General features: G+C 41.4%; 1 protein-coding gene across 1 annotated transcript; it reads right to left on the bottom strand.

Moving 5' to 3' along the window:
• Nucleotides 1-1,862: 1,862 nt before the first annotated feature.
• On the bottom strand, nt 1,863-9,364 carry LOC121514761 (zinc finger protein 250-like). Its single transcript, XM_041795058.1, has 3 exons — nt 9,122-9,364; nt 5,746-6,156; nt 1,863-3,418 (listed from the first exon to the last, which is right to left on the bottom strand). Exons 1-3 carry the CDS (start codon nt 9,291-9,293, stop codon nt 2,157-2,159), a joined length of 1,845 nt encoding a protein of 614 aa, XP_041650992.1. The 5' UTR covers nt 9,294-9,364; the 3' UTR covers nt 1,863-2,156.
• Nucleotides 9,365-13,079: the final 3,715 nt, after the last annotated feature.

Below are 13,079 nucleotides of genomic sequence, written 5' to 3'. Positions count from 1 at the left end.
CTGGGACTGATCAATAAAGAAACATGTTAGCATTAGCATCATTAGCTCTGCAAACCGGAGCTACTCAGATGAAAACGACACAATTACACCCTTAAATTTGTAGTTTTGTCTCTTAAATTTCAGAAAAAAATAATCGTACTTTTCTCCAGGAAAATCAGCAGAACCTCGTGACTGTTTTTATGGCTAAGAGTGGCACTAATCCACCACCATACGGCACTAATCCACCACCATACAGACCCAGGAAGTGAGGGAAAACTGCTCTTTTATCAGGAATAACGTGCCTAATGATAGGTTTAAAATGAGCCTCAGCTCTTCCCTGTCTGTTCCACGTTCAGCCTTTCATGACGACTCAGACAACAAGTCGACCAGCGACCTGTCTGACTCTGAAACACGCCTGGATGGGGGGTCACCTCCACGTGATACCAAAGAAGAAGGTCCAAGTACGAGAGAGGAAGTGACTGCACTGGATGAGAAGAGCCGCGGAGGACAAACACGCACATTTCACTCCTTTATAACAGAGACACAGAAACACTTTAACTCACCTTTTATTTAGATTTAAGATGCTGGAGCTGGACATGACATCTCATCCCAGCTGCTCCAGTCACTCCCAGTCTCCTAGTGGGAATTCTGACTTAGGGAACCCTCGGGATCAGACTGGATGTCCGACTTCTGAGATGACATGGAACGCACCGGTAGTCTCACAAACAGAACTAACAGCTTTAATTATTACGTGTAGAATAAAACAGCAGAGTAAAGGAGCCGTATATCAGGGCTGTCTTTTATTCAGAGAAGTCTGTGCCAACAGTTGATGCTGTCAGCTTGGTTTTTGTATGAAAGGGAAATAAAGATTCATTCACAAAGAACCAGAGTCAGAGCTGATGATTGTCCTCTCTACCGGGATTAGTCCGACTTTACTGAGCTGACCTGTAAATGTCTGTAGTCACATGATCCAACAACACCCCGATGACAGAGGGGGACAGGAAGTGAAGAACAGCAGGATGAGTCAGTGATGATGTAGTCAGGTTAGTGGTTCAAGCTCTAGGTGGCGCTGCAGCCATCAGAACAGTTCTATATCCATCAGTGATGATCTCTACACTTTAGACCAGGACTGGGACCAGGGTCTAGAGGAGTCTAGGACTGAGACCAGAGTCTAGAGGAGTCTAGGACTGAGACCAGAGCCTAGAGGAGTCTAGGACTGGGACCAGAGCCTAGAGGAGTCTAGGACTGAGACCAGAGTCTAGAGGAGTCTAGGACTGAGACCAGAGCCTAGAGGAGTCTAGGACTGGGACCAGAGCCTAGAGGAGTCTAGGACTGAGACCAGAGTCTAGAGGAGTCTAGGACTGAGACCAGAGCCTAGAGGAGTCTAGGACTGGGACCAGAGCCTAGAGGAGTCTAGGACTGGGACCAGAGCCTAGAGGAGTCTAGGACTGGGACCAGAGCCCAGAGGAGTCTAGGACTGAGACCAGAGCCCAGAGGAGTCTAGGACTGAGACCAGAGCCCAGAGGAGTCTAGGACTGAGATCAGAGCCCAGAGGAGTCTAGGACTGAGATCAGAGCCCAGAGGAGTCTAGGACTGAGACCAGAGCCTAGAGGAGTCTAGGACTGAGACCAGAGTCCAGAGGAGTCTAGGACTGAGACCAGAGCCTAGAGGAGTCTAGGACTGAGACCAGAGTCTAGAGGAGTCTAGGATTGAGACCAGAGTCCAGAGGAGTCTAGGACTGAGACCAGAGTCTAGAGGAGTCTAGGATTGAGACCAGAGTCCAGAGGAGTCTAGGACTGAGACCAGAGCCTAGAGGAGTCTAGGACTGAGACCAGAGTCTAGAGGAGTCTAGGACTGAGACCAGAGTCTAGAGGAGTCTAGGATTGAGACCAGAGTCTAGAGGAGTCTAGGATTGAGACGACAGTCTAGAGGAGTCTAGGGGAGTCTAGGACTAGACCTGTCACGCTGGTACCTGTTGCAGCTCACAGCAGAGAGGAGATGGGGGCTGAGATCATGCGTCAGCATGAATGTAGGCTAAAGAATTCACTTAAATCAGTGATTTTAGGGTCTAAAACATTTTTAAGTGTCAGTCCCTGTCTGGAACTCGCTGCCTCCCTCTGTAAAAATCAGGGTCGTTCCCAAAGCCAGCAGCACTAATCAGCGGTGCTTTCAGGTGTCTAATCGTCTGCGTGTGATTTCATGTGCAGTGAAAGACTCGACGAATCAGAGAATCTTTTCCCACAGGTGTTACAAAGGTGCGACCTTTCACCTGTGTGGGCTCTTCTCATGTGACCTGTCAGGACGAAACGGTACTTAAAACACCTGCCACATGTCTCGCAGGTGTACGGCGTTTCCCCCGTGTGTATTCTCGTGTGCTTATCTAGGTGGTGTTTCTTGATGAAAGCGGACCCACAGGTGTTACAGGAGTACGGCCTCTCACCTGTATGAGTCCTCACGTGGACTTTTAGCTCACATTTGATCCTGAACGACCTGCCGCATGTCTCACAGGTGAACGGCTTCTCACCTGTGTGAATGCGATTGTGGGTGTTTAAATGTGACCTCACAGAGAAGCCCCTCCCACAGGTGCTGCAGACGTACGGCCTCTCACCTGTGTGGGTCCTCATGTGGACCGTCAGCTCACTCCTGTCCCTGAAAGACTTGCCACAGGTCTCACACGTTGTCGTCTTCTCACCTGTATGGATCCTGCTGTGAGTGTTTAAGTGTGACAGCTGGGAGAAAGTTTTCCCACAGGTGCTGCAGACGTACGGTTTCTCTCCTGACTGCGCTCTCCTGTGGACCTGCATGTCACGTTTAGAGGTGAAGGATTTGCCATGGGTCTCACATGTCAGCGTCTTTTTACTTGCATGTCCTCGATGATGAGAATTCAGGTTTGAAGTAAGAGGGAGCGGCTCCTCATCGGTGTGAGTTCTCCTATGGATATTCAGCAGTGACTTGCAGTGGAATAGTTTCCCACAAATCTGGCATAAATGAGTCTTCTTCCCTGTGTGGACACGCTCATGTGTCAGTAAATCTGACGTAGTCTGAAAACCTTGGCCTCTGGTGTCACACCTCAAAGACTTTGGACCTTGGTGATGATCAGGACAAATCTCAGATGTCTGAGTTTTGTGACGTTTTCTCTTCTGTTTTGGTTCTGATGTTCTCGTTGGTTCTGAGTCTCCCTCAGGATCTGGACTCTCAGTAAAATGAGCGTTGTGATGGAGTTGATGGTCATCCCCTGGTTCTTCTTTGCTGTGGTCTCTCTCCTCATGGGTCCACATGAACGTGTCTGTCTCCTGCTTCAGTACCAGCTGCTCCACCTCCTCCTGCTCCTCTTTAAAGGAAGGAGGTTCTGGATCCTCCAGGTCCAGGCTGTAGTTCCTGTCCTGGTCACAGAGCAGCCTCTCCTCCTCCTCCTTAAAGAAAAGCTGCTGTGGTTCACCTGGAGAAACAGAGACCATCAGGGTTAAAGCGTGACTTCCTCTGTGCTGACTGTAGAGTAGGTCTCACGTTTACAGCCCTGAACCAATGTAGAGACCTGAGCAGAAGTTTGATAAAGTCACAAATGATGAATTTCACCAAAACACTCATTTCTGAGTTAATACTTATATTCTAGTTCTGCCTGTGTATTACCTCCACATATGAGGACATTACGTTTTGGCTCTCCTACATTAGAGCAATCATTCTTGGTATTAGAATTGATGTAACAATTGTTCAAAATGTCAAGTTTGAGGTATTTGCTGGGATAATTTGCTGTTTGGATATTTTAGGGAATTTGTTTTGAAGTTATCAAAGTATTTTTACTGAAATTGAGAGGACACGCTTGTATATTTTAAAGGGTTTCATGGCCTTACATTTTATTTTAATTTTTTTAATGCATTTTCATGAGAATATGGGGAAATTATTACCAAATTTTAGGGAAGTTGGACTGGAAATTTGGGCTTCAGGATGGTCCTTTGAATTTTTAGGGGGTTTGGGTTATTTCCATCATTTTCATGGAATTTTGGAGAATATTTCTTGAAATTTTCTCGAATTTGCCAAGAAACTGAAGTGGAATTTACTTTAACATTTGGGGAATTTGCTGGAATTTTTGTGGATTTTTTTATTGCAATTTTCAGGCTTTATGGGGAATTTTCATTGAAAGATTTGAGTACTATCTAAATATTTGGGTACCCTAAAAAATATGCCTAAGAATTTTTGAAGACTTTTTTTAATTGTGGAATTTTTGGGGTTTTGGAAAGGAAAATTTCCAAGAAGTTCCTGTTCAACGACGAGACTGATATTTTAACCTATCAGACCGTATTTATCCCAAAAACAAAAATGCTTTCCAAACAAAGGCTCAGGTCTCAGGAGGACAGGGAGGTTTGTGTATTTCCAGGGTATATACTGAAAATCTGACGTTACATTTAAACTTTTAAAGTCTTTTAAAGGCCTTTTTCACACATTTTAAGACGATCCCATCTACAGTTACATTAGCATCCCAGCTCTGTATTTGCTCTGTGCTGATTGTCAGATAAAAATGTGACAGCATAGAAAAATCAGCAGAATTTCTTATTGTAGCGTCGAAGTTTTTTGAGTTTAGAATACGAGAAAAAGGGGGCGTGCAGATTAGGGCTGGGCAACTAATTGCAAATTAGATTAAATCACAGAGGGCGCAGCATTTCTATAACCTGAAATTTTTATTAAAAAAAACAGTTTGAAACTTTTTTGCAGCAGAGACATTATGAATTACACATCATGCAATCATTCTAGTGGCATATTTTTAGAATACTGTACAAAAAATATCCTATTTTCTTCACTTTTGTATGTTTTTCTCGTTAAAAATTAGAATTATATGAGAATTATCTGTCCCTTTAATACAACAGTTCATATCCAATTTGCAAAATGAGTCCAAATCATCACAATTAGATATTATTATTATTTCATATAGATATTTTTTTAATTGTCCAGCCCTAGTTTAGTTTAATATTGTGTGGGTTATAGTATAGAATGGATTTAACTTTAATTGAACTTAAAAAATAATAGCTTATTAAATCACAATATTGGGTAAAAAAAATTACATTATTTTCCCAAACCTTTCGGCCCCAGCTCAGATGGTCGAGTGGTTTAAGCTCCTCCCCCATGTACGCGGGCAGCCCTGGTTCTAATCCATGTGTGTTCCTTTACTGCATGTCTCTCCCCACTCTCTCGTCCCTGTTTCTGAGTCTATCCACTGTCCTCTATCTAATAAAGGCACAAAAGGCCCAAAAATAAATCTTTAAAAGAAGGATCAGGGAAAAGGACCCAGGTTTGATACTATGAACTTAAAACTTTTCTTTTTTTTTGTTGCAGAGATGTTATGCGTTACTTATGATGCAATCATCCATGGGCATTTTTTAGAATAGTTTACAAAGATCCTACTTTACTTATTAAATAAGAGAATGACATAAAAATTATAACTACTTGCTATTTATTCAAACAAGATTTTCTAGACACAAGAGCATAAAATGGACAAAATAACTGCAGAACCTGTTTACATGGGACACAGTCAAGATACTTTTGAGCAAAAAAATAATGTTGGGAAAAAATCTGTGCATAAATTGCTTCATAAATACTTCATAGGATCCCGTGGACATCCTGATTTTCAAAGCAAACATTTCATGCTCAAGCCTGTCCTTTGGAAAACAGCACATTTCTGAACTCCAACATCTCCAGTGAGGATTTACCAACTGCTGGTCACCTTCAGAACATCCTGATGCTGAATAAACCAACCCAGAGTTTATTCCTCACCTGTTCTCTGCAGGTGGACGTGAGGTTTCCTGATGATGTTCAGCATTCTTTGCTGACGACTGATCTCTTCCTTGTACTCCACAACAGTTCTTCTAAAAACTACAAATATGTCTTCAGCTGCAGCAGTCAGCCTCACTTTGACTAACTGAACTCCTTCGGGATCGGGACTCTCGGGATCATGAGAGTCGTGATGGAGCTGATGGTCATCCTCTGGTTCTTCTGCACTGTGGTCTCTCTCCTCATGAGTCCACATGAACGTGTCCGTCTCCTGCTTCAGTACCAGCTGCTCCATCTCCTCCTGCTCCTCTTTAATGGGTGGAGGTTCTGGATCCTCTTGGTCCAGGCTGGAGTTCCTGTCCTGGTCACAGAGCTGCTCCTCCTCCTCCTTAAAGACACGTTGATGAGCCTCATCTGGAGGAAGACAACAATAAAAGCATGCAGACATCATAAATTCTCCTCCTGATGGCTGAGACAGTCATCGGTGTACAGGATGAATGAGAACGCGTTCAGACCAAAGAGACGCTGAAACTCACAACCATCTGTGACGCCCAGTCGGCTGCATCCTAAAAGCTGACCAGATCACAGCAGACTGGACTAACTGGACTAGCCTCAGGACCCACCACCTCCTCCAGGACCCACCACCTCCCCCTGAATGACCCAAATTTCTGAAAATGTTCAAAAACTTAAATTTGTTTAACAAAGAATATTGAAGTTTTTACCTTATTTGGAAAAAATGTGACAGAAAAAAGGCAAAACAAGTGTTTCATTAGCAACCCTTACATGTGGTTTTTCATTCTGTTTACAATGATACGTTTCATTTTTATTTACAGATTTTGAGTGAAGCAGGTTGAAATATCTAGAAAACAACTTAAATGTAGTCTTTATCTTGCAAAAATAGAGCAAACTAAAACGTACAGATGTAGGTCCTCTTAAGCCTTTAGTAGCCTACATCACAGAGTTTTTGCCAGTTTTTATTTCCATCACACAGGGACGTAGCACGGGGGGGAAAGGGTACTGATTACCCAGGCCCACGGTGGGGAGGGGCCCTTGAGAAGCCTGCAACGAAAGCGTGTTTTTATTTATTAATTCTCAGTAATTAGTGTCATTGTTGAATCAGAAGTAGCTAAATGAATCAGTGGACAAACTGATATTTGTATCAAATATTATGGTGTAGTCCAGCGCCGCAAAATGATGCTCTTATAATAAATATAAGAGACCGATGCAGAGGTAGGATGCACCCTGAGTTTAAGCATCGTCTAATCCATCGCCATCTACACTCAGGAAGTGACCGACTCAGTGGACACCTTCACTCATGGTGCAGAAGGGTTTAACACAGAAACAATAATTCAACAGAAACATGAGCAGAGGAACGGCTACAATGATAGCTGTAGAACACGACATCCAAACAATTCACCAAAAGCATGATGGGAAAACTCCGCCCACCAAAATATGACATGGCAGTGTCCCTCCCCCACTAACCTGCCCATTAAGAAACCCATTTTTCTGGAGTTTACTATTTTTAGTCCTACATGATTATCTTATCTTATTAGCACGTTGAAAATTATCAACATTTTGGCAAAAGCTACATTTTTTCATATTTTTAAATGTTTTTATTTTCCGTTTTCCGCATTTATCACAACAAATATTTCACTTTCCAGCTAATTTATACAAACTGAATGTCATTTTATGCATAGATTTTCACATATTGCATCCTTATTTTATAATTTTGTAGAATAAAATGGTCTTTTTTGGGGGAAAGCTACAGTTTTCACTATTGTTTGTTTTTTTTAATCAAGATTCTTCCATTTCCATTAAATTTCAAAGCAAATATTTCACTAATTAGTGAATTTATGCAAACTTAGTCACATTTTTACATACGTTTTCACAAATTCTACCCTTATTTTATCGTTTTGCGGATTGCAAATGATCAATCTAAATCTGTGCATTACTTTTCAGCCCGTCATTTAAGTAAATTTTATTTATTTTTATTTTTTTTGTTTCAGTTTGTTCTTTTATTCTCTTTCTTTCACATGTGGAATTGCAGTTTTATTTCACCGGTGTAATGACAATAAATCTCCTGGTCTGTGAAACTCGTCCAAATGCCATTAGATTTTCAAAGATGTAAAAGATCAAACCGAGTAGTTTATGGAAAAAGGAGAAACTAGAAAATATATTCCTTTTTTAAAATTGTACAGTTCAGTAAGCGCCTTGTTATATAGTTCAAGAAGCAATATCTGTAAGCATACAGAGCTTAACAAATGTATTAGACCACCTGTCATCTCTGTCTCAGAGACCATCCAGCATCATGAAGTGCTTTAATGCGGACTCTTTCATTTTCAGTCTCCACATTTTACCATTTTGAACAGGAATGAGGAATTTCAAACTGAATTCACCCAAATTTGAGCCAGCTCACTGGGCTTCTCTGAGAAGTCAGAAATGAATCAAGCATAACATTCAACCACTAAAACTCATTTTTCTCTTCAGGAATGACAGTAAATAACTATAATCTGACAGATTAATCAGAAATATTAATGTGCTTTACTATTTTTTCAGGTTTTTTGTAAATCAGTACATTTGAAAATTCATGGATAACAATAATAATTCTATTTTAGCATTAAAAATATCATTTGGGTTAAAGAGCTTCTACATATTGGTGTATTAACCATTGCAGAAACATCAAAAATGATTTTGGTAATTACCAATGCTGTTAATTTAGGGCAGCTGTGGCAGAAACCTGACTGTGGTTAGGGTTAGGGTGGTCTAATACATTTAAGCACTGTTTATCACACCGCTACCATACACAAACTAGTCTTTTAATATCCTTCTCTAAATCACCCGTGTCTGTTTAAAACAGGCGACCCGTCACGGCTCCTACTCCCCCAGTTTGTTCTTGAATATTACACAGACTGAATGTAATGGGCTCTTTTAACCAGAAACTTTCAAATTTTCTCACAAATTATGCAGAAAGATGTCAGTGGACGAGGAGAACTTGAACAGAGCGCTGTTTTTACATGCAGAGTAAAGGTGACATGTTTCTACAGTAAACACAAGGAGGCCCTGAGGGACGGTTATACAAACACAATGCACCAGGACGAGTCAGGGAACAGTAAATACAGTTTAACCAAAGTCAAAATAATGCTCAGAAATTAGGAAATTATGGATCAAAAATACATTAAAATGCAGAGATATCTCTAAAAATGGTGGACCATTTGTTGCTTCACTAGCCAGGTAAGGGGGCCCTTAATCCCTAGCTACGCCCCTGCATCAAGACCCGCTTTTGGGTCCCGACCACCAGTTGAGAACCCCTGGTCTAAAACACGCAGGTATGGGGGCCAGATACAGCCGTTTCATATTCTACGCATGGGAGTTTCCTCACCTGTCCTCTGCAGGTAGATGTGAGGTTTCATGGCCATCTCCAGCAGTCTGCTCTGACGGTCGATCTCCTCCTCGTACTCCACCATAGTTCTCCTAAAAACTACAAAAATGTCCTCCGCTGCAGCAGCCAGCCTCTCTCTGATAAACGCTCTCAGACGTGTAGATGAACTCATCCTCTGGTTTCACTTAAACAGACAAAAACCTGGAAGCACGCGGGTCTGAATGATTCTCTATTCCCGCGCTAGCCCAGCCGACTGCTGTTTGTTTACTTCCGCGTTGTGTCACACTTTAAATTACCGACAGCGAACGTTCGCTCGCCGTTAGTTCCGCGTTAACTGACGTTTACAACAATTATTTTCTGGAGAAAAAAATCTGTCAAATGCCTTTATTCTTAATTTAAATGATGTGTTACGCTTGCATGAACAAGTCCTAAATAATGGTTTACTAATGGACACAAACACAGGTGGAAAGTTACTGATTATTGGTGTTAAAATTAATGTAACTGAGGAGATTTTCCTGTAAAGTTCAGCACTTTTTGTTCTACCTAAGTAATTTTAAACCACAGTAACCGTACTTTTACTTGAGCACAACAGTCCTGTACTATATTCACAATGCCCCTCAACACTGTTTCTGTTTCACCACAGGCTGTAGATCACTGATCATCAACTGGCGGCTCGGGGCCATATTAGGGCCCCCCAAAGCTTCCTGTCCGGGCCCCGAAAGATCATTAAATTCAGAAAAGATGTTGTGGTTTTAAGAGTTTCCTCTGGCTTTAAATGTCTGCAGCTGTTAAATCCACACCACAAACAAATAATATTGAAATAGTTTTATAATGACTAACATTTAATCTGTTTTTACAGAAATTTACTGTCATAATTAGTAGATATTTAAAATTGGGGTTAAGGTTGGCTGAAGTGTTGCAAAAATGACCAGATAAAGTGGAGAAAAGAGGTTAAAATGTGGCAAAAATTGGTTAAAGAGGGAAAAATGGGCAAAGAATGTCATACATTCGGAACAAATTACAAAAGTACTTAAAAAAAAGCAATGAAAATGGATTAAAAGTGGCACAAAAGGGGATAAAACATGTGGGAAATGTGGTTTTAATGGGGTATAGGAGCAAGAACAGACATACTATCAAAAACTGGTTAAAGGTGGCAAAAATGCAGCAAAAATAGCCTGGCAAATTTGTGAAAAGGGGTTCAAGAGTGGCACACAAGGGAAATAATTGGCAGGAAAGTTGCAAAAGGGGGTTAAAGAGTGGAAAAAATTGGTGAAAAGTGGCAAAAATTTGTTAAAAGTTGCAGCTATTGTTAAAAAATGTAATGAAAAAGTGGCAAAAATGGATAAGAATATCACAAAGTGTATAAAACATGCAGGAAAAGTGGTTTTAAAGGGTTAAATAATGGATAAAATTGGGTTAAAGAGGCAAAAAGGGGTTAATAGGAGTTAATACTGGTATTAAATCATAATTGTGGAGGGCCCATTCTCTGGGATTTTCAGGGGCCTAGCCAGTTCTGCTGTCAGGTCTGTCTCTTTGTGGCCTGCTGCATGATAGATAACAGGGATAGATCTCACTGGTAATGACTAAAAATGTCCTGTGATTTGAAAGAAAATACAAATACCACTACAGTAATTTATTAACTAGACCAAAATATTTATTTGATTTTTGTGCACTTGAAGATCCGGTCCTTAGAGTTTCTGTCGAGACTAAATCTGACCCCAGAGCAAAAGCACATGATGACCCCTGCTGTAGAAGTAAGTGGCGGAACTATGCTCAGCGATACCCATACGGAACCAAAACAGTGCGACACCAAAAGTACTAGTTTGACACCCTGTGGCAGCACAGCTCCGTAGTCTATGCTGCATTAACTTTACCACATCACCAAGTAACGGAAAGTTTTTACCCACCGTAGAGGTGAACGAACCGGCTGTGTGGAGGCTGTTTGAGCCGCCAACAAAGACCGGGGAGGAATTCAAGACCGTCTGAGAAACCGGACCGAGAAAAGTCACGGACTGTCAGACAACCAGCACTACACCCAGGTAAAACTATAGACTGTAGAAAGAAAACCCTAAAAACCCCACAGTCTATGGTGAAAACAGGAAACTGAGGGATGAATTTACTACAGAAGACAAAAAAACAAATCTGACCTCAGACTCAGAGCCGGGGCTGATTTAATGAACGAAGAAAAGGAGAAAGTGGAGGTGATAGAAACTCTGATAAAATTAAAAAATAAAGAGATAAATGTGTTTGAACTGAAAATGGAGTGGTCAGTTATGAATTAAATTCATTTAATTCGAGGCTGATCAATGGAAATTGTTGTAATTTGATAAAATTGTGGAAAATTGCATCTTCTAGTTCTTTTTTTCATTTATCATTACTGGGGAATCATTTAAGTAAATAAAAAGATAAAGTAATAGTAGATTATTCACCCCAGCCTCCTCCTTTATAGACTAAAACTTCACCTCCTCCACCCCAGCCTCCTCCTTTATAGACCAAAGCTTCACCTCCTCCACCCCAGCCTCCTCCTTTATAGACTAAAGCTTGACCTCCTCCAGCCCCGGCCTCCTCCTTTATAGACTAAAACTTCACCTCCTCCACCCCAGCCTCCTCCTTTATAGACCAAAGCTTCACCTCCTCCACCCCAGCCTCCTCCTTTATAGACTAAAGCTTCCCCTCCTCCACCCCAGCCTCCTCCTTTATAGACCAAAGCTTCATGTCCTCCACCCCAGCCTCCTCCTTTATAGACTAAAGCTTGACCTCCTCCACCCCAGCCTCCTCCTTTATAGACTAAAGCTTCCCCTCCTCCACCCCAGCCTACTCCTTTATAGACTGAAGCTTCACCTCCTCCACCCCAGCCTCCTCCTTTATAGACTAAAGCTTCATGTCCTCCACCCCAGCCTCCTCCTTTATAGACTAAAGCTTCCCCTCCTCCACCCCAGCCTCCTCCTTTATAGACTGAAGCTCCACCTCCTCCACCCCAGCCTCCTCCTTTATAGACTGAAGCTTCACCTCCTCCACCCCAGCCTCCTCCTTCATGGCTTAATGCTTGTTGTAACATTTTATCCAGTAGTTGCTTCTGAAATAATTTCATTTTTTCAGTACATATTGTCATTTATGTGTCCATCTATGTGGGGGTTTCTAGCTATGTGTTCCCTCTAAAGTCAGAGCAGCAGCTGACTAACACAGGTAGTGTCTTTAGAGCAGAGCCTTCTCTGCAGAGTTAAACTGAAGGCTACAGCTATTTTGCTATGAAATGGTAAACTGTATGATCAGTGTTCCTGACTGGATGTGCATAATAACACTGATGTATTACTTGAATTTGTTGAAAAATGTACAAGTTGAGTGATCTAATAATAATCGCATATTAAAACGCAATATCGGGGAAAATCGCAATTAGATTACTTTTGCAAATCGTTCAGCCCTAATGAAGACCAAACAGAGTTATTATGAAAATGCTTCCTTTGATTATTGTTCTGGAACTTTATTCTATTGTTTTTCTATTTATTTATTGTGTTAGAAAGTTTGTTCTGAACCGTTTTGATATTTCCGACCATCTAGGTTATGAGTTTCCCTGCTGAAGTTGTTTCATAAAACAGTAGGCATGATTTAAGTTTATTTAGTTTGTTTGTGTCAGGGACAATGTACAACATAAAATTAGTCTCAGAAAGAGGAAACGATGCTTTGTACCAGATTTAGCTTGCAAGCTTATTTATTGGGTGGGTTTTAAATGATAATGGATATAAAATTTCTTACTAGAACAAGTAAATATTTTCTTGTACAAACCAACAGCCCAGTCAGACTAGCCTCCTGCCCCGCAGTGACACAGACCTCAGCAGTCAGAACCACCATCAGCATGAGGAACCTCCCAGGCAGGAGAGATATCTCCTGCTTTAACCTCATCACATGTTCGTTTTCATAAAACTGTAAATATCAACATTCAGAAACTGCAACCTTTGTC

This window comes from Cheilinus undulatus, linkage group 9 (genome assembly GCF_018320785.1).
Source record: "Cheilinus undulatus linkage group 9, ASM1832078v1, whole genome shotgun sequence".
Classification (NCBI taxonomy): Eukaryota; Metazoa; Chordata; class Actinopteri; order Labriformes; family Labridae; genus Cheilinus; species Cheilinus undulatus.
This window is presented reverse-complemented; position numbering and strand designations above follow the sequence as displayed.

Coding starts and splice junctions, on each gene's coding strand:
- LOC121514761 (XM_041795058.1), bottom strand. CDS start 9,293: ATGAGTTCATCTACACGTCTGAGAGCGTTTATCAGAGAGAGGCTGGCT. Junction 6,157..9,121: donor CATCTACCTGCAGAGGACAG/GTGAGGAAACTC, acceptor GTCTTCCTCCAG/ATGAGGCTCATCAACGTGTC. Junction 3,419..5,745: donor CGTCCACCTGCAGAGAACAG/GTGAGGAATAAA, acceptor CTGTTTCTCCAG/GTGAACCACAGCAGCTTTTC.